The 19,858-nt window shown below is 37.4% G+C and overlaps 1 protein-coding gene across 1 annotated transcript in view; it reads left to right on the forward strand.

Moving 5' to 3' along the window:
* stab2 (stabilin 2) overlaps positions 1–19,858 on the forward strand; it is a 32,727-nt gene that overhangs the window by 6,425 nt on the left and 6,444 nt on the right. Inside the window, exons 10-55 of the mRNA XM_084407161.1 lie at positions 82–215; positions 1,972–2,054; positions 2,141–2,284; positions 2,500–2,643; positions 2,794–2,856; positions 3,145–3,261; positions 3,348–3,401; positions 3,490–3,570; positions 4,090–4,242; positions 4,993–5,052; positions 5,212–5,307; positions 5,422–5,508; positions 5,587–5,698; positions 5,785–5,962; positions 6,785–6,878; positions 6,956–7,114; positions 7,620–7,715; positions 7,819–7,914; positions 8,081–8,128; positions 8,938–9,074; positions 9,191–9,299; positions 9,411–9,488; positions 9,752–9,841; positions 9,952–10,059; positions 10,188–10,319; positions 10,406–10,534; positions 10,616–10,678; positions 11,084–11,179; positions 11,309–11,504; positions 11,593–11,688; positions 11,817–11,862; positions 12,434–12,513; positions 12,610–12,735; positions 12,918–12,994; positions 13,670–13,741; positions 14,030–14,149; positions 14,229–14,273; positions 14,354–14,431; positions 16,266–16,418; positions 16,492–16,632; positions 16,749–16,808; positions 17,090–17,266; positions 17,409–17,498; positions 17,607–17,753; positions 18,610–18,669; positions 19,587–19,710. Coding sequence (XP_084263287.1) covers positions 82–215; positions 1,972–2,054; positions 2,141–2,284; positions 2,500–2,643; positions 2,794–2,856; positions 3,145–3,261; positions 3,348–3,401; positions 3,490–3,570; positions 4,090–4,242; positions 4,993–5,052; positions 5,212–5,307; positions 5,422–5,508; positions 5,587–5,698; positions 5,785–5,962; positions 6,785–6,878; positions 6,956–7,114; positions 7,620–7,715; positions 7,819–7,914; positions 8,081–8,128; positions 8,938–9,074; positions 9,191–9,299; positions 9,411–9,488; positions 9,752–9,841; positions 9,952–10,059; positions 10,188–10,319; positions 10,406–10,534; positions 10,616–10,678; positions 11,084–11,179; positions 11,309–11,504; positions 11,593–11,688; positions 11,817–11,862; positions 12,434–12,513; positions 12,610–12,735; positions 12,918–12,994; positions 13,670–13,741; positions 14,030–14,149; positions 14,229–14,273; positions 14,354–14,431; positions 16,266–16,418; positions 16,492–16,632; positions 16,749–16,808; positions 17,090–17,266; positions 17,409–17,498; positions 17,607–17,753; positions 18,610–18,669; positions 19,587–19,710 — 4,829 coding nt within the window. The remainder of the gene's footprint in view (positions 1–81; positions 216–1,971; positions 2,055–2,140; positions 2,285–2,499; positions 2,644–2,793; positions 2,857–3,144; positions 3,262–3,347; positions 3,402–3,489; positions 3,571–4,089; positions 4,243–4,992; positions 5,053–5,211; positions 5,308–5,421; positions 5,509–5,586; positions 5,699–5,784; positions 5,963–6,784; positions 6,879–6,955; positions 7,115–7,619; positions 7,716–7,818; positions 7,915–8,080; positions 8,129–8,937; positions 9,075–9,190; positions 9,300–9,410; positions 9,489–9,751; positions 9,842–9,951; positions 10,060–10,187; positions 10,320–10,405; positions 10,535–10,615; positions 10,679–11,083; positions 11,180–11,308; positions 11,505–11,592; positions 11,689–11,816; positions 11,863–12,433; positions 12,514–12,609; positions 12,736–12,917; positions 12,995–13,669; positions 13,742–14,029; positions 14,150–14,228; positions 14,274–14,353; positions 14,432–16,265; positions 16,419–16,491; positions 16,633–16,748; positions 16,809–17,089; positions 17,267–17,408; positions 17,499–17,606; positions 17,754–18,609; positions 18,670–19,586; positions 19,711–19,858) is intronic.

A 19,858-nucleotide genomic window follows, 5' to 3' on the forward strand; every position in this document is an offset into this window, starting at 1 on the left:
AATTGTTTTATTTTTTTATGGATTTTGTTCACACTCTTTCTCACATATTCAAAACCACGGCTTTAATTCCAAACATTTTAGATGTAAGTGCCTTGAAGGTTATCTTGGAAATGGAAATATATGCTTTGGGAACATACTTCAGCAGTTGCAAGACTTGAATTCAAAGCCAGGAGGGGAGTGGACGGGTCAGCTCTCCAGTGCCATCACACTGTTCAGTGAGTGTGAATATCTTTTTTTTAAGATATTAGGTGTGTTCGACTTCATGCAGCGCATTGCACAGAACAACCAGCTTCTGACTTGAAGCGGTGCATGCCGCTTATAAACTTTGTCCGACTTGAGATGTCACTGATGCCATGTTACTGGGACATATGAAATCAAAGTATCGCAAGAGCAAATCTGGTAGTTAGCTGGCTCAGTCAGCACCGCTTCTTCAGAGTAGCTGCACGAGCTCCGATGACAACACAGCTGTTTCACGATTTGGCTGGATTCACCAATGAGAACACTGACGTGTTTCATGTTTATTCTGACACTGTTAGTTCTGCTAATGCGCACAAATCCGTGCTTTTATAACAGAAAAAACTCTTTGTAATCCGAATGTTATATTGTGTCATTGTTCTCAAAACAAAACTGACAAAAAATATATACCCCATTTTATTGGTATTTAAATAATATAGGCTTATGTTGAACTTTATTCTTTTTATATTTATCTTTTATTTATCTTATTTAAGAAACACTGCATAAATGCCATTGCATTAGATTAGGGTGACCATATTTTAGTTTTCAGAAAACAGGATGGGGGCGTGGTTGATGGGCAGGGGCGTGGTTTGGGGAGGCGTGGTTAAGGGGTGGGGGCGTGGTTGGGGGTGAATGCATCAGAAAATACTTGACAAATACATTCACAACCTTGCAACTATGTTATTGTACTTTAATACATAAAGTAATACATCCTTTCCATTCAATGTTTGGCCCGCAACAATAGAATACTATAAAAAAAAAAAGTTTTACATGACACTATTTCTTTTCATGGCCATCTACAGCTACAAATCTACTACTAAATAAAAAATCTACCACACTATTTCAGTAAAAACAACAATTTCAATCATCCTGATGTTCTCTTTCTTTATGTGGGCTTCTAGGTCGCTAGCACCTTTATTTGACACTGACAGGTATGTGCCAGTTTCTGCTTTACACGGATCCCGACCGAAACGAAAACACGGGAATTTTCTCTGTAAATCATCTGTGAATTTACATTTGAGTTTTTTTTTTTTACGCTGTTAGCTACTTACATCTTATCTCGCACTTGACCGTAAACTAAAACGTTGAGTCACGCTACTAAAATTCTGTGACTGTGAACGTAAAGTCCGCCTACTTTGATTTGATTGGTCATTTCAAATATTCTGACATTGACGAGCAGTGACAGACCAATGAGGCTGAGATGAACACACACACACACAGGCTTCTGTATTCTGACGTGCTCTCTGCTTGCCGCTGCGGATTGAGGAACGCGCTGATTATAACAAGACGGGGCAAAGCCGAAGCCGGTTTCATATGTTTTGTATGCAAAGGCAAGCGTGTATTTAAAGTACACACTTAATGGCCCAATGAAAAATAATGAAAACCAGGACATTTTCATCACTTTATAAAAAACAGCCAGGACGGCCAGGACAGGACGTGAAAACAGTGCATGTCCTGGGAAAACAGGACGTTTGGTCACCCTACATTAGATAATAAAATGTTTATCAAAGTGGGATTAATTTGGAAGACTGACAGCACAAACACACTGTTTAAGGATCTAATCCACTTCATTTGGGATAAAGTATGCAAACACTGCATGAGCAGAAAGTATTTGACTTGATGTCTCCGTTTTCAACTGCTGAATGTAGTCGAAGTCGAACACACCTAGAGTATCAACATTTCCTGAGAATTAGGTAGACATACAGTATAGTGCTAATTTTATTTCTGCTGTTTCAGATAAAGTCATGTTGTGGCCCCTGACCTCCCTTGGACCGTTTACTGTGTTCGTGCCAGTGAACAAGGCTTTTAAAGGCACATCTGTGAGTTAGACAGCACAAACACACCCATATATGATACATCCATCTAATACATTCAAACAAATGCTAAAAGCATGTTTTTGTTCCAGGTGAGAACCCTGCTGGCTAACGAGATGAGAGCTCGCTATATTGCTAAGCTGCACATGGTTGCGGGAGAGGTGAACTCTGACTCTCTGAAGAAGGGAATCCTCTTCTATACTCTGACCGGCATGGCTGCCGAATCAATGACAGATGTAGGTGATTGAACCCAGGTTGTGTGTGCCTGTCCCAGTTGTTTTCAAGGATGTGCAAATGCAGGATACAAGAGCGGAATCATCATATCCTGTTTCTTTCCTAAACTCTTTCCTGCTCCGATATGTGTGTGTGTGTGTGTGTGTGTGTGTGTGTAAGTAATGATGACAGAGAATCATTAGATTGTGTCTCAAACTGGCAAACTTTTATTATAAAGGCAGAGCAGGTAAAGATCCGTCTCCATGGTAGCCGTAAGAAAGGAACGCTTGTGGAGCCAGACATCTTTGCCTCAAATGGAATAATTCATTTGGTTGATAAGCTGATGGATGCAGTTCCTTCTACTGTGATAAGCGAGAAAGAGGTTTGTGAAGCTGAAGGATTTCTTGGAAATTTGTGCTATATAAATGTCATACACTGATATAACATGCAAATGGGAGTTGTTTATATTTTATGTTGTGTGTTTTGGTTTGTTAGGAGTGCCAATTTGTTTCAAAATATCTCTTATTTTCAGGAAAACCTGTTGCAGATTCTCTCAAAAAATGGAAAGTTCTCTCAGTTTAAGTCTCTGCTTGAGGTAACAGAGTTTTAAAGTTGATTAAACCCTAAATTCATGCACTTTAAGACATTTGATATTTTTTATTGCCTTTATTATCTCAAAGGTTGCATTTATTTGATTAAAAATACAGTAAAAACAGTAATGTTGTGAAATATTATTACAATTTAAAGTAAGTGTTTTCAATTTGAATATATTTTAAAATGTAATTCATTCCTTTGATAGCAAAGCTGAAAACATTTTTGATTCTTTGTTGTTTTATTTCATTTTTTATTTATTTCTGACCCCTTTGATATTTCTGTTTCTCAGAAAACCAGTGTGGCAAAGGTTTTAGAAGAAGAAGGACCTTATACACTATTTGCCCCAACAAATATAGCCTTTATGTTCCTAAAGCCTGGCTATTTAGACTTTCTTACTTCTGCGGAGGTACAGTGCAAATATATAATTTAACTGTGTTCTGTCCAGTCACAAAACCATCACTTTACATTTTCTTTTCATTTCTCCCAATTTAGGGCAAGACGAAATTACTTGAACTGATGCGCAATCACATAGTGTCCACTTCTCAGGTTTGTGTGTGGATGTCTGCGAATATATGTGTTCAAATCCATTTCTAGATCATCATTGATTGGGTACTGTCTGTTGTATCGTGTGCAGCTGAGTGCCAGCTTCATTGTGTCGAACCCTCGTGCTGTGACCATGGCCGACCAGGTCCTGACATTTAATGTGACGACTGCTGTGAGTAGTGATCATTTATTAAAAAGAAAATATTTGTGCATTGCTCAGACATACTCCTAAATCCACATGTGTCTTTAATTAAGTAATATCATATTTCAGCAAGTTTATTTCAGGGGCCATCAAAAGTATTTGTGCATTTAAGAAACGCTGCATGAATTCCATTGCATTAGATAATAAAATGTGAATCAAAGTGGGATTAATTTGGAAGACAGACAGCACAAACACACTGTTTAAGCAAAATAAATGTGTTGCAAAATAAAATTGTACTGAACTATTACTAAAGGTAACACAAACATTTTGCCTATTTGTGCACATTCTAGTGGTCAAACGTTAATGTTCATAGTTAATGTGATGAACTACACCTGTAGTTACTCTAATAGGACACCTGTGTGAATTTGAGAGTAAATTACCACTAAAAATAATGTTACTGAAAACAATGCAATGAAATTGAGACATTTTAATTGTGATTTAGGGGTCAAAATGCTTGGATTATAAAACCACTGATTCTGTCACACATAGGGGCAGATCCTGGTCAATGGGGAAGCTGTGCTGGAACTGGATGTTGAAGCAAAGAATGGCCGTCTCCATTCACTGGAGGGGCTTCTGATCCCTCCGTCCATTGAGCCCATCCTACCTCACAGGTGTGACACCAAAGAAACCAATATTTACAAGGTAAGCCGTATCTCCACTTGTGTTGACCAACCATAGCTGTAACAATACACCTTTCTGTCTTAAAGGTATTTCTATGTCAGAAATCCACCTACTGTCCCAGTTTTATGTACTGTATAAAGACAACTACAAATAAGCCATTCAAAGGATGATTTGCTGTAAACGCTGTGGTGCTAATTGAACAATGGCAGTGGGGGATAGTGTTCAATACACCTGTTAGGAAACAACAGAAATTACACACTACATATTTAAAGTTGTTGTTTGCACTTTTATATATACAATAGATAGGCCTTTCGTTTGCAAGAAGTGATTGGCTGCATCCAAAATCACATACTTCCTCATTATACAAAAGGCAAAAAACATTATGTGACTAGAGTAGGAAGTCTGAATTCACAGTACTCATAAAAAGAGTAGGCAAAAAGTACCTAGATGCCCTCTTCATGTGAGATTCTGAAGTGTGCATACAATGGACACTTTACTATCCTTTGAGACCACGGGAGAGTTTGTGAATGGCAGTGGAGTGACGTAATGGACACTGGTAGGTCACATGACAATGACAACATGGTGAATGTAGTATGTCTGAATTACATTCATACTACACACATTCGTACTATATAGTACATACCCTTTTTAACGGTCGCAAAGTAATTACTAATTCAAAATAAGTACCTACTCGAGAGTATTGAATTTTGGACGCAGCTCTAGTTACCATACTGACACGAGAGTGTGTGTCTTCTCTTCTCTTTGTCACAGGGTTCATGCGTTAGCTGCACACTTGTCTCCAAAACTACCTGTCCAACTGGTGAATCACTGGTAACCTGTTGCATATAATACTATTAGTGCATGCTATAATTTAACACAGTAAAGCTTAAGTTAAAAAATGTAACCTTACCTTTAAGTCTCAGTAGAACTTTGTATCAGGCTGGCGTTAAATTGTTTTTGTCGCTCCTTTTTTAAACTTCTCATACTCAGGAAATATTCTCCAGAGGCTGTGTGTTCAAAAAGAGTGCTTTTGGCATGACCATACCCACCCATGGCTGTGCCCTCTTCTGCAATGAAACAAAGACTGTGAGTATTTGTTTCTCTATATTTAATACATTCAAACCAGGAAATGACATAATTTGCAACTGCATCTAGTTTTGCTGGTCAATCTGATCCGGTCAAATGACTTGTCTTAACCAGACCCCTCGCTGCTGTAAAGGTTTTTATGGACCAGACTGTTCCCCATGTCCCGGTGGTTTCACCACCCCCTGTTCCTCTCATGGGAAGGTAAACCGCATGCACATAATGCTCATACTGTTACAGTATGCTACTTTTTAGGTGTTTTAGTTTTTTCTCTTGTTGTAGTGCTCAGAAGGCATCGATGGAAATGGCACGTGCCAGTGTGAGCCCAATTTCAAAGGATCACACTGCCAATACTGTGCCGACTCCAACAAATATGGCCCGTTTTGTGACAAAAGTATGAATTTATTTTACAGCACTATGTTTGGGAATAATTCAAATGTTTAATAACAATATTTACTTTGCGTCCCTCTCATATACCAGCTTGTGGATGCATCCACGGAGTGTGTGATAACCGTCCAGAAGCCAGCGGTAAATGTAAGCAGGACTCCTGTAAAGACGGTTATGCCGGAGAGTTCTGTGAGCTGCAGACCCAGTCGTGCGGGCCCAACCAGCCCTGCCATGCCCACGCCAACTGTGTGTCCAATAGGGAAGCGCTTATGTGAGTGTTCTATGTCCTTCCATGTTTTAGAGGGAGACCGCGACAGAAATCACCTGTGCTTCATTTATTTATTACATTTTATACTTTAGGCATAGGGATTTCAAACGGGGGTTTGGAGACCCCTGTGATGAAAGGCGGCCAAAATTTCAAAGAAGAAAATATAAAAAAATGTAAAGAAAATGCAGTTTAGACTGATATTTATTGTTGAAAAGTGCTATACAAATAAATAAATTAATAATAATAATAATTATTATTATTATTATGTCCAGATTTAATTTTTCCATTATTAATATTACACTGTTTTTCTAAAACATTGTTTTTCAAATAAAAAAAAAAAAAAAATGTAAAAAAGAAAAAGACCAACATTTATTGTGAAAAGTTCTATACAAATAAATGTGAATGATAATAATAATAATTAATCATAATAAAATTAAATTTTTATGTAGATATTTAATTATTTAATTTTTAATATTACACTGTTTTTCTGACACATTATGAGTCTTTAAAAAAAAAAAGAAGAAGAAAAAGTTACTTTAGACCAATATTTATTGTGAAAAGTGCTATACAATGAATTTGAATTATTACAAATATTATGATTTAATATTATTTCCAGACTTTATTATTTATTTTTTATCATCACACATTAGAAATAAGTCTTACATGTATAGTCTTACATTTTTTTAATTGTGGGAAGGAAATCCTTTACAGGGGGACCATCATATTTAATTTTTGTTAAAAATTTGCAAAAAAAAAACTAAAGAATTTAAGAAAGGGGAACGCATATGGTATATGGCTTGTACTTGTTACATTGTTTTATTTTAGGTGTGTATGTAAGCCTGGTTACCAAGGGGATGGATACATGTGCATTGAAAGTGATCCTTGCGCTTTACCACATCGCGGAAGCTGCAGCGTCAATGTAAGTCAAATGCATCTGTGTGCTTGTGTTTTATGTAAGCATGCCATGATAACATGTTTATTCTCGCTTACTCTCAGGCCAAATGCATAAAGACCGGTCCAGGCACACACACATGCCAGTGTCTGAGTGGTTGGAGGGAGGATGGAGATGAGTGCCAGGCCATTAATAACTGTCTGGATTCATCCAGAGGAGGGTGTCACCCCAATGCCACCTGTATCTATGTGGGCCCAGGACAGGTGAGGGGGTCGTTGTGATTCCCAAACCCCGTCTTCCTAGATTTAGTCAAGTCACCTTTGTTTATATAGCACTTAATACAATACAGATTGTCTCAAAGTAGCTTTACAGTGATAACAGGAATGCATTTATGCATTTCGGCTGTTGTTCAGCTGTGTTGATTCAAATTCTGTTGTAAAGATCATCAATAATTAAATTAGTTCATTTTATCTTTAAAGCAGTTCTGCAAAAAAATATGTCATCATCCAGTTCTCATACAACAGCATCAGTTCAGTCAGATCAATAATATTGTTGAATATTAAGTGTCCCCAACTAAACAAGCCAGATGCGACAATGGCAAGGAAATCAAACGCCACTGGTGACAGAAAGGAGAAAAAAACCATGGGAGAAACCAGGCTCAGTCAGGGGTCCAGTTCTCCTCTGGCCAACGAATGAACACAGTGTGATCATGATTCAGGCTGCATCAAAATATTTACAGTATTTTTTGATAATTAATATTCTCCCTAGAGTGATTGTGCTTGCAAAAGTGGTTACCACGGAAACGGGAATCAATGTGAACCTGTCAATCAGTGTGTGGATCAGAAGGGTGGATGCCATTTCCTGGTCAGTGTTCGAACAAGTCATCACACACCTGCACAAATTTTACATACAATGTATACATGTATGCACATCAGCTGCTTCCTTTCATTTTGACGTTTTCCCATAGGGTGCATGCAAGTTCCTGACCCCAGGTGGATGGCAGTGTGTGTGTGAGGACGGCTACGATGGTGATGGAAAAATTTGTTATGGTACCCTAGCACAGGTATCATATATGACTGACTATATGTTAAATGTATAAAGTGTTATAGTTTGATGTGGTTATGCAGAGGAACAACTAAATAAAAAATTAAATGCAATTTTTTTAACTGCTAATACTTCAAACTGTATTTGTATAACCTATTTAAAGTTGTTTAATTTGGTTTTTGTAGGAGGTGGCAACAAACCCAAATCTTCAAGCATTCAACCTCTGGATTTCTGTAAGTTTTACATTTTAGTGTTCTAAAAGTATTTATGCACCAGCTAGTTTGACTTTAATTGGTCAAGCAGAGACTGCTGATATTCAGTCCTCGGATATTTTTTTTTACTTTTCACTGTTTGTATCACTCCACTTGTCTGTGTTTGCACATTCCTGACAGGCTGTTTACATTTAGTGATGGGGAGTTTTTCTGCAGGTTACATCGTACACCAGCAGGTGGCGACAATTGACTCTTTATTAGTGAGTCAATAAATCATTCACTCAAGGGATTTGCTCAAAAAACACTGCCTGCTTCTGAAATCGCATACTCTCTTGAGTAGGTAGTTATTAAAAAAATACTTACTTTACTAGTGCTAAAAAAGTATGTTATTTATAGTGTGAATGTAATCCAGATGTAATACATTCGCCATGCTCTCATTGTTAGTTGTCCCTTCACTGCCATTCATTAATCCTCTCCCATGGCCTTATGGGATAGTAAAGTGTCCACCATATGCCCACTTTAGAAAGTAGTACGTCATCTGGGTATTTTTTGTCTACTCTTTTATGCCAAATACTGTTTTTCGCCTACTATGGGAAGTAATCGATTTTGAAGGCAGCCAACCACTGATTCATTCAGAACCTAAATGAGTGAGTCATTGAATCATTCAGTCCTTCGATTCATTTAGATAAATAAAAAAAAACACTGATTCATTCAGTAATGTCACTACTAAATGTGCAACGGTTCTGTTGTGGCTTCGTTTTGGAGCAAAAATAGAGCAAAAATGTATAAATGTTGTTTGAGTTCCTAATAAGTTCTGGAATATTCCATAGCGAGCGGATCTTTCTCAGCTACTGTCAGAGGAAACAAATTTCACGCTCTTCGTGCCATCGGCTCAAGCCACAGAGAAAATAAATAAAGAAGATAAAGACTTCTGGATGACCCGCAGTAATCTTCCTAGTCTTGTAAAGTAAGTGTGGTCATGCAACCACATCAGCTAATTTGTCATATTGCAATATTTTTGGTAACAATTAATTCTTGTTTCACTCCTTTACTTTAATACATCTTGCTGTTTTTTTCTCACAGAAATCACATAGTTTCTGGGATATTTGCTCTAAACGATCTTTGTACCTCCCCATCCCCACAACTGGTTTCCCTTTTGAAAAGGACACTTCCTGTTTACACAACCAATGATGTGAGAGGGAAACATCTTATCTTTACCATTAGTCCCAGTGCAATTTTGTGTGTCTTTGAACTTTGCTATGATATTGTGTTTATCATTCTGTGTTTCTCTCTTTTTATCCAGACAACCAATGTTGCAGGAGGAAATATAACTTTTGGAGATATGGCAGCAAAGAATGGAGTTATACATCTTATTGACAAAGTAAGCATTCAGTATTGAAGTCTTTCAATATTGTTCTAAAAAAAAAAACCACGTACAACTTTGGTTGTCATTTTCTACAAATTGTATACAGGTTGCCTAATTATGTTGTTGTGCAAAAAGTGTGTGGTTTCACATTTTTATCCTAAATTTAAAATAAAGGGCAAACTTATTGATGTAATGATTTTGTGTGAATATGCACACACAAATGCAGAACAAATACATATGCACAGATTGAAGAAATATGCCACTGTTGTCCTCTCCAGGTGTTGATTCCTGAGCGACAGATGAGTGAAGGTTTACTGGAGGTGTTGAGTCAGAGGTCTGATCTCTCTCTCTACCGCAGCTCTCTTTTGGTGAGTGTCTAGTCCTGTAGGCCTGCCGCACCTCAAATGACAATAATCGTACTCTGCATATGGCTTGGACTGCTGTGAATTGTGTTTTTGAATTGTACTTATTTTGCCAGAAATATAACCTGACTAACGAAATGGAGGAGTCTACGGGCTATACTGTGTTTGCTCCGACAGACAGCGCAATCCAAGAATACCTCAGAAGAACGGGCAAGGAGTCACTGGTATCATACAAACACACAAATACACAAAGCCTTAGTGGTTACAAGTGATATTAAGTATATAGTATCTCATTCTTGTGTAATGGATTTTGTGTGGTTGTGTGTGTGTGTGTGTGTGTGTTTGTTCCCAGGGGTTAAACGTGACCCAGTATCACATTATACTGAATGAGACTTTAAAAGATGGAGATTTGGTGGATGGACTATATAAAGATACTATGCTTGGCTTCTCGTACCAACTGGGAATTTTCCGACAAGAAAAGAAAGTAAGTAATGGGTACATTTTTAAGTCAACCTGTTACAGTAAATTAAATGTTTAGTCATGGATATATAATGGATTTCTCTGTCTTAGTTGCTTGTAAATGAGGCTGAGGTGAACGTGACCAATATAGAGACCAGTAAAGGGGTAATCCACACAGTGTCTGCTGTCCTGAACATACCCAACAACCGCTGTGACAGAGCTACCTCCAAAGTGTTCCGGGTGCAGTATATCTATTTAGCCTGGTCATTTTCTTCTTTATCCTTTGAATATCCATTTTAAATATGTACATTGTGTCTGTAGGGACAGTGCATGGAATGTATCCGACCAACTAAGAACCCTTGCCCTTCAGGATCAAAAAGACTGGTGTGTGCACACATAAAGTGGTCCCAAAAATGCTTATGTCAAGATTTCATTTTAAGATATGGTCATTTTCACGGTTCACTTTTGTACTCAAACAAATATCAAATCTGTAATTTTTAAAAATGCATTTATAATGTCTGATATCAGTTTGATTGGCTGAGACATTCAAGCAAATTGATAAATTACACATTTAGATTTTTCCACATAAGTGAATATAATTTTATCAGATTATTTAATTTTATTTGATCAATTGTAATCTTTATTGATATTTTAAAAATGAAAATTATTTTCAAGTAACTTTTGTTTTATAGATTTAGCAAAGCGGTAGAAATCTGTCCACATTCCCCTTTGTGCTGCACTTACTGGGTTGGGTAAAAATAATGTTTCCTATTAATTGTTTATTCTCAGATGAGGCCAAAGACAAGATGCATGTACAGTCGAGTATATCATGAAGAGACAATGCTGGCCATTGGATGTAAACATTTTTGTGAGAAAGTCAACATTGTATGTACATTATACATTCTCTTTTCACATTTATTCTTGCATTATTCATAAACGGCAGGAGCTTTCTGGATTTCAGAATGGAAGAAATGTTAGTTTCAGTATGAAATTACTTTTTCTCTCTGTTTGCAGGAAAGAAAGTGTTGTGAAGGGTATTATGGTATCAACTGCGAGAAGTGTCCGGGGTCAGAAGGTCAGCCCTGCTTTGGCAATGGTGTGTGTGTAGACGGGATCAACGGCACAGGGGTCTGTCAGTGCAACCAGGGTTTTAACGGCACTGCATGCGAATCTTGCCAGGATGGCAAATATGGAATTCACTGTGATCAAGGTATCAGAGATTTAAAAGCACATACTTGAACATACTGCATACTCTGTGAACAGTGATCTCATGCAGTATGCACTTACTTTCTGTTTAGAGTGTAAGTGTGTCAACGGACGCTGCAAAGACAATGTGGATGGAGACGGCAGCTGTGCCTGTGATCTGGGCTGGAGAGGAATAAACTGTGCCATTGGTATGATTCTTACCTTTCGCACCCATACATTCACTGGCTCAAAGTATTTGGATGCCTTTCAACATTAGAGTATATATAAATATATTGTAATCTGTGAATAAAAATGAAGATATGTTAACTATTTTCAGCTATTACATCAGATATGTGCGGAGGAAAGTGCCACAGCAGTGCAAAGTAAGTTTGCTTTCAAAATACCCACTACCAAACAGGTAGCATGTTACCTTTTATAGACCATAGTTTAAATCAAAGTTCTACAGTACTACCATCTGTATCACAGAAATGGCACAGTCCCAAAGCATTCTTGGGTGAATCTCATGAAATCTATGAATAACATGTCATATCAAAATTAAAGCTCATAAACTTGAGCTTTAAAATTGTTTCAGCCACCTTCAAGGCCTTAACATCAAGAGCTTCTTAGGCAAACAGTGTCTTTTAAGAGGAATCTATACAATTAGCAACAGGTACATCCTCTAACTGAGGGAGTGGTTTGAAATTAGTCAAATTGGTAAATAAATTATAATTGGTTTCTTGGGAACAATGTAGCTAGAAAAAAAAAGGTTTTCTAGACCTGCTTCAGAAGAGGCGTACACCTGTTGCTAATTTTCTCATCTACAGTTGGTTGAGCACTTGCTTTTTAATGTTTTGTGAAATGTTCCACCATGTTTTTGTGACCTATACGTTCTATGGTTTTTAAATATTGTATTTACAGTCATTGAGCTTGAGTTGACTTGTTTGTGCGTTGTAGCTGCTTGCTGAAAGTAGTGGACAGCACATATTACTGTAGTTGTGCTGCAGGATTTCAGGGCAATGGCACATATTGTACAGGTAAGCATCTCAAGAAACCTTCAAACACTTAAATAACTGTTGTAGCCAATGATTTAGAATGGTGATTTTACAATATGGTGTTATCTCCAACTCAAGCGGTAGATGCATGTGCAGAGAAAAATGGTGGTTGTTCAGACCATGCCGTGTGCAAGCGTACTGTCCCAGGACGGAGAATATGTATGTGCCTTCCCGGTTATGCAGGCGATGGAAAAGTATGCGTTTGTAAGTGTGCGTCTAATACTCAATTTGTAGGCTAATGCACTCACAACACCACTGTCCTAGTTTTAAATGTCCAGGAAACACAATTTATATTTAAACACAAATATATTGTGAAAGTACTGTTGTGCATTTTAGAAGAAAAGTAAACAATTGTATTTGTAATGTGTTATTGTGTGTGTCTGAAGCCATCAATCCATGCCTGGATGATAATAACGGGGAATGCCATGCAGATAGTGACTGCATTCATACAGGCCCTAATAAGGTAGGAGGCTAACATACAGACCATCCACAAAGCCAGCAAACAATCAAATACAATTGTATAAGTGAATCTCACAAAACCATGTCCACAACACATTTCACTCAAATACAAAAAAAACTGCCCTTTGAAGGCCACAGTGCTGAAGAGTTTAGCACTAACATACATGCCTATAGTTTAAATCAAATGTTTTGCTTGTCTGGTTTGAGTGTGTTTAATTCAAGTTGTTCAATGAAAACAAAACTACAATACAAAGATTTTAAATCAGCATAAAGGCAGCACAACAAATACTACCATACTGTATAAACTTAGAGATAGTTCACCCAAAAATGAAAATATGTTTGTGGAAAAGTTCAACTTCAAAAAGTTCATGTTTGGGTGAAGATACAATGATGTAATTTAATTCAGCTTGAAGTAATGGCCATACTAATACTACCATGATGTATAAACAATACATTTTCATTACTTTAATTGCATTAGTGAAGAGAACTGGACAAAGTCTGCATTAGTATGAAAGTGACAGAAGATGAAACGTATGATAATTAAGACATTAACAAACAAAATATTACATTTGATTTTGGATTGTATAAAGACCTGGACATGATTTTGAAAGACTCACCCTTAGAATAACTTTGAATTGATGCAAAGTTCAGTTCTTCAGTTTTTCCTTCTTTCTCCCAGTCAGCATGCTACTGCAAACTAGGCTTTTCTGGGAATGGAAAGCAATGTGAAGCCATCAACGTCTGTAGAGAGGTACATGATGATTTTTTTGACAGCTGTATTAAAGTGACTACATTAGTTTTCAACTGGTTTCACTGCACAACCTTAAACCACAGTCGTCCTTTAAGTCAAAAGATTTAAACTATCATTGGTTACTAAAGGTTTAGGAATGTCAATGGTTTGACTAGAACAGGCCCACTTCTACATTCATTTCGGAGTCAGAACCCGCCAGTTGACAACCACTGTATTACATTAACTTGACATTGTGGCAGCTTACAGAATAGCATGAATAACATGGCACACAATTACTTGTTTTGTCAGAAAAATGGAGGCTGCGACAGTTATGCCTACTGTACCATGACAGGGCCCCTGGAGAGGAACTGCACTTGTAGGCTTGGCTTTATTGGCGATGGAGAGAGTTGCAAAGGCACCCTGCAGAAGGTTAGAAGTACAGAAAACAAACAGGCACACAAGTGAAACAATACCTTAACAGTCAGTTCAACTCATTTTTCCTTTTTAGGAGATCCTAAAAAGAAATGCTGAAAATGTTTACGCGGGACTGGTGGTAAGCTGAACTTTAGTCATTTACGCAATCTTGTTTTTTACCCTGAGATTGTGATCTGACTAAGATTTTTTTTTTTACAGAGGATTAATCCTGACCTCGGAAATCGTGGCCCTTTCACAGTCTTTTTACCCAGTTCAAAAGCTTATAAACCACCAGAGGTAAGACTTCAGTGCTGCACTATAATGGAAAGAAAGTTAGTGAACCCTTTGAAAATCTGACTTCTGCATTGATCACTCAAATGTTGTCTGATCCAATTAAGTTTAAGACAAACACAATCTCACTTAACTTACGCACAAACAGTTGTACTCTATTCTATTGAAGACGTTGACAGACTGGAAAGTGTTACAACTTCACCAAAAGCTAAGTGGATTCAATTAAGGAGATGAGATTGGACATGTGGGTTACCCTGCCCTTTATCTTAAAGATCGGTTAGAGGGAATCATACAGTGATCACAAATGCTTTCACAGGATCTCTAGACCTTGATGGGACAATGACCCAATGCACACTAGTAAATCAAAAGAAAGTCTGAAAAAGATGTGTTCTTAACCTGAAAAAGAAGAGAAAAGTCCTGACCTTAAGCCAGTTGAGATGCTGTGGCATAATCTGGAGTTGTGCCATTTAGACAACCCCGAAATATTGAAAACTAAAACACTTGTGGGGAGGGGCAGTCCAAAACTAGTTGAAACCGCTAAAAAAATATATAATTTGATCTAAGTTTTGCTGTTTAAAAGTGATTTACAATCACTAAATCCAAGAGCTCACATACTTCAGGGGTGTCCAATCCTGCAGAGTTTCTCCAACCCCAATTAATCAAGGTCTTCTGGATTAAGTGTGTTAGGGCAAGTTAAAGCTAAACTCTGCATGACATTGGCATCCTCGGAGGGCCAAAGTGTTTGTCTATAATTTACAGTTTAAAATTTACACAAAATAACATCAGTCCACATTTTAGAAGTAATCAATGCAGAAATCCAGATTCACAGGGTTCACAAACCAACGAGACCATGTGAATGCTAGGAGCTTAATTTGATGACCATTTTATATTGACTTATTTATATAATGCACTGCACAAAATATAGTATAATATAGCATAACTTACTTATTGACTTGCTATGTGTCTGGCCGCTAAACCAAGTGGCTTAAATATAGAGTTTATTTAAAGGGATAGTTGAACAGATATTTTAAAGAATGTCAGTGACCAGACAGTTGTCGGCAGACTCGGCACCATTGACTTCCATAGTTAAAAAATAAAAATAAAAATAATATACTATGGACATTAAAAAGGCCAAAGCTTACCATTAGATGCAGGATATCACAAGCTAAAAAAAAATAAGAGAAAAATTACCTCCTACAAAACAAAACCAGGAAAAAATTGAGCTTTATTGATGGTAAAAAGCCACTTACTTGAAGCAATGAGCAAAAAAAAACTGCTCACACACTGCAGTGAACCATCTTATAGCAAATGCCTGAAGCTGGCTAATTACTTAAATGGTAGCAGTATTAGGAGCATACATGCTCATTGGCTGAAAAATAACATGCCTATTAGCTTGTTTGCACAGGATGCAAGCTCATTGGCTGACAAATGACATGCCTATTAGCTCATTTGCACAGGATGCAAGCTGATTGGCTGGCAGATTACAAGTAGATGACCTATCAACTTGTGCCATGACTGGCTGGAAGATTATACATCAAGTGATATGTCAAAGAATGTTCTGGACAAAGAAAATCTAATTAGATTGTCACTGAGCCAAGCTCAAGAATAGAAAAGGACAATTTGGTTAATTGTCATTTAAAAAAATGTCCCAATGCTCTTAAAAATTCTTCAGACTTTAAACAATATGACCTGGTCATGGACAGGTTTTCTGAGATTCACCTAAAGGGCCTTTGACTGTACATTATATCTGTCTCTTAATAAGTGTCAAGAATAGTAAGAGGATATTGTGATGTGATAGTGGGTTTCTTTAATGTTACTGATTAGTCCTGCTTTTATTTAGTTGCCGGACATTGAAAAGATGATTCGCTCTAAAAGCATCCAAATCCTGAGGTACCACATAGTGGCCTGCCGTGCCCTCCTGCCAGAAGATCTAATGCAGCCTCGTAACCTGACCACACTTACTGGTGACATCCTCACCATTACATACTCAGAGGTACAGTGTACCTGATGCACACTCAGTATGATGACTGCATAAGATATGTATTTAACTTATTATTTGTTTTCAGGACACTATTTACATCAATAACAAAGCCAAGGTGGTGTTCAGTGATCTCGAAAGTAGCAACGGGATTTTCCATGAGATTGATAGTGTCCTAGTGCCTCCCAGTTTCCAGATTCTGAGAGACAGGGATGAAGACAGCTCACTGGTATGTCCCCACAGAATAACTCTTTATGATTCATGCCAGTGGTAATAAAGCAAGCATAAAATAATGAAATAATAATGATAGATTTTTATTGTCATTTTCCTTTTTTTTTCTGAAAGCGTAACCTCTCAGAAGTGGCCAATATCCATGGCTTCAAGACATTCTACAAGCTTCTCGAGGTAAAATAAGCAAAAATATCCTTTTTTTTTTCTTATTATCTAAATGCTGTCCAGTCTACACAAAACTTGGCTAAAGTTCTTATCCTTTGTATGCCTTTTTTGGAATATTATATTACATGAATTGTTATTTTTAAGAAGAACCCTGTATTTTCTTAGCCTGGCTAACGTCAGACCTCGTCTCATTGAGACATTGATTGATGCAAGGCAGCATGGGGAAACCCAGGCTAGTATTTTCTAATGAACTCCACCAAAGTTTTATATAAAGCTTTGTTTGTTTAAAGGACACAGATACACTGAAGTTGGTGATGGACCCAATTCATCAGCCTGTCACCCTGTTTATGCCCACGGACACTGCAATGGCCGCCCTGGCCCAAGAGCAGAAAGATTTCCTGTATGCGATGCATAACCGTGATCAGCTTGCTGAGTATCTTAGATACCACATCCTGCGTGACACAAAGGTTGGTCTCTATCCAGTCAGTGCATTTAATTTTTTTTGGCAAGGCCATGGCGGTACAAGACTAACTCAACATTACAGGAAATTCAGTGTTGACTCACTAATGCATCATTTAAATGCATTACAATTTATTGTGTGTCCACTAGCTCCTGCCGGCACAGCTCATGCATGCCAGCTCTTTAAAAACACAACAGGGCTCAGATCTGTCAGTGGCCTGCATGGGAGAAGAGCATATAGTGAGTACCTTTTGAGATAAAAAGATTTGCCATGGGTATTCACATTTCTGTTTTAGTTTATTTATTTTTAATTAACCATGCATCATGTTGTGTATATTTATTATTCAGGGGGAGCTTTATGTGAACGATAAAAGCTGTCGGATTGCAAAGAGAAACATTGAATTCAATGGAGGCATGATTTATGGCATTAACTGTCTGCTGAATCCTCCAAGCCTTGGGGGGCGCTGTGATTATAAACACACACTTGATTTCACTGTGAGTCCTAAAAAAGTTCAAATTATTTTTATTGTTTACATCTAACAACATTGGCTGCATTTAACTCCACTTTTAGACATGCACTCGCAAACATACGGAGCCCGGGAAGTCACCTGTGTGAAAAAAATAATAATAATCCGTGGTAACGGTTTTGCAATCCGACCCCTCAGTTTATAAACCGTACTCACAAATTCTTAAACTGGTCCCTTGGTTTAACAAATCGTGCCCGCAGATTAATACACCGTACCCACGAGTTCCTAATCCGCGCTGACAGATTTGTAAACCGTGCCTTCAGTTTTTGCAGTCTGTACCCACAAATTCATAAACCGTGCCCACGCTTTCACAATCCGTTCCCACGGGTTTGTAAACTGTACTCACGGATTTGTGGCCCCTCCCCCAGTCTGTGCCGGCTGTCCTGGCATTTCATTTACTCCCAACCACATAATACTTTTAGCTACAGTACCTTAAGATGACGTTTTTTACACAGTTTCCTTGTCAATTGTGTAATTTTTTATATTTTCTCCAACAGCCTAAGCATACAGGCCAATATTGTGCATAAAACAAATTCATAAGGGACAATAAACGTAAATAATAAAATCAGCTCCACAGCGGATTCCAAGTGATCAAGGGCGTTAGGGCGTTACATTTAAACACATTGCAAGAGTTCCGCCAGTATTGGTCACTCGTGCAACGTGAGCAATGACATACATACGAGTGATCGAGATGTAGGGAAGTTAACAAGGGAGAGCATGAAAAATGGACTTAAATTCAGCCATCGTAGTGCATTGTATGATTTGCATAATATGTACTGTGAAATTTGCATCAATGTTAAAGTGATCAGTTTTTTTGTTTTTAGTTAGCTTGCAGGTATTGTGGACGCTCTCGCTCGGAGTGCCCGCTTGGAACCAAGCCACAGGTAATTTTCATCTTCATCTGAAGCTAAACCTTAAATTAGTATATTATGGAAAGAATATTAAGAATATGTTTACCATAATGGTAAACCATAATTTACCATATACAGTATCTAGTCAGCTCTTATTAGTTGTCATGGATTTAGGACATACTGAAGGGCTAGCTAGTCCCATGTTTTTTTTAAACAGCCAATAGCCTTTAGTTTTGTCACAACTATGATCCGTGATTTGCTACTATCGGACACAGGTGGGATTGGGGGAGGGACATTCTCAGTCTGGAGAGCGTTTTTTTGTTTAGTTTTTTTACTAAAATTAGATATTTTTACTAAACTAAAAATCATGAGTAATCAGTGTTTTTGTCTCATAAGACTGTCCATTATAAATGGATATACACTACCAGTTAAAAGTATGGGGTCAGTAAGATACATTACTTCTATTCAGAAAAGGATGCATTAAATTGATCAGTGACAGTAAAGAAAATACATTTATAATGTTTTTTTTACAATGTTTATAATGTTACAAAATATTTCTGCTTCAAATAAATGCTGTTATTTTGGACGTTCTATTCATCAAAGAATCGTGAAAAATTTAAAAAAAAATGCTTTACCACAAAAATATTAAGAAGCACAACTGTTTTCAGCATTGATAATAATATGATGTTTCTTGAGCAGCAAATCAGCATATTAGAATGATTTCTGATGGATCATGTGACACTGAAGACTGCAGTAATGATGCTGAATATTCAGCTTTGCCATCACAGGCATAAATTACATTTTAAAATAAATTAAATAGAAAGCAGTTCATAATGTTTCACAATATTACTGTTTTAAATGTGGCCTTTGTGAACATAAGAGACAAAAATCTAATTCAGTTATTCAGATAATGCTTTTTTAAATCCATTTCAATTGTGCTTTCAATCTAGGGGGAACAAAAGTGTGTCCTTCCAGATGCTTTGATGTCTAGGTATCCAGGATGTCAGTCAACATGCAGAATGTTCGTATGGAAGCCTAAGTGCTGTACAGGGTACTATGGCAGGGACTGTCTTGGTAAGCAGTGTCTCGCTGTACTATTCACAGTAAATTGTTGTCATATATCCCAATTCGAACTATTGCTATATGGAGATTTTACATCTCAAAAACCTCATTTTAACTGGGTGTGTAGACTTTTTTTCTAGCCACTGTATTTAGAAAAACA

The sequence above is a fragment of the Rutilus rutilus genome (assembly GCF_951802725.1).
Source record: "Rutilus rutilus genome assembly, chromosome: 4".
NCBI lineage: Eukaryota > Metazoa > Chordata > Actinopteri > Cypriniformes > Leuciscidae > Rutilus > Rutilus rutilus.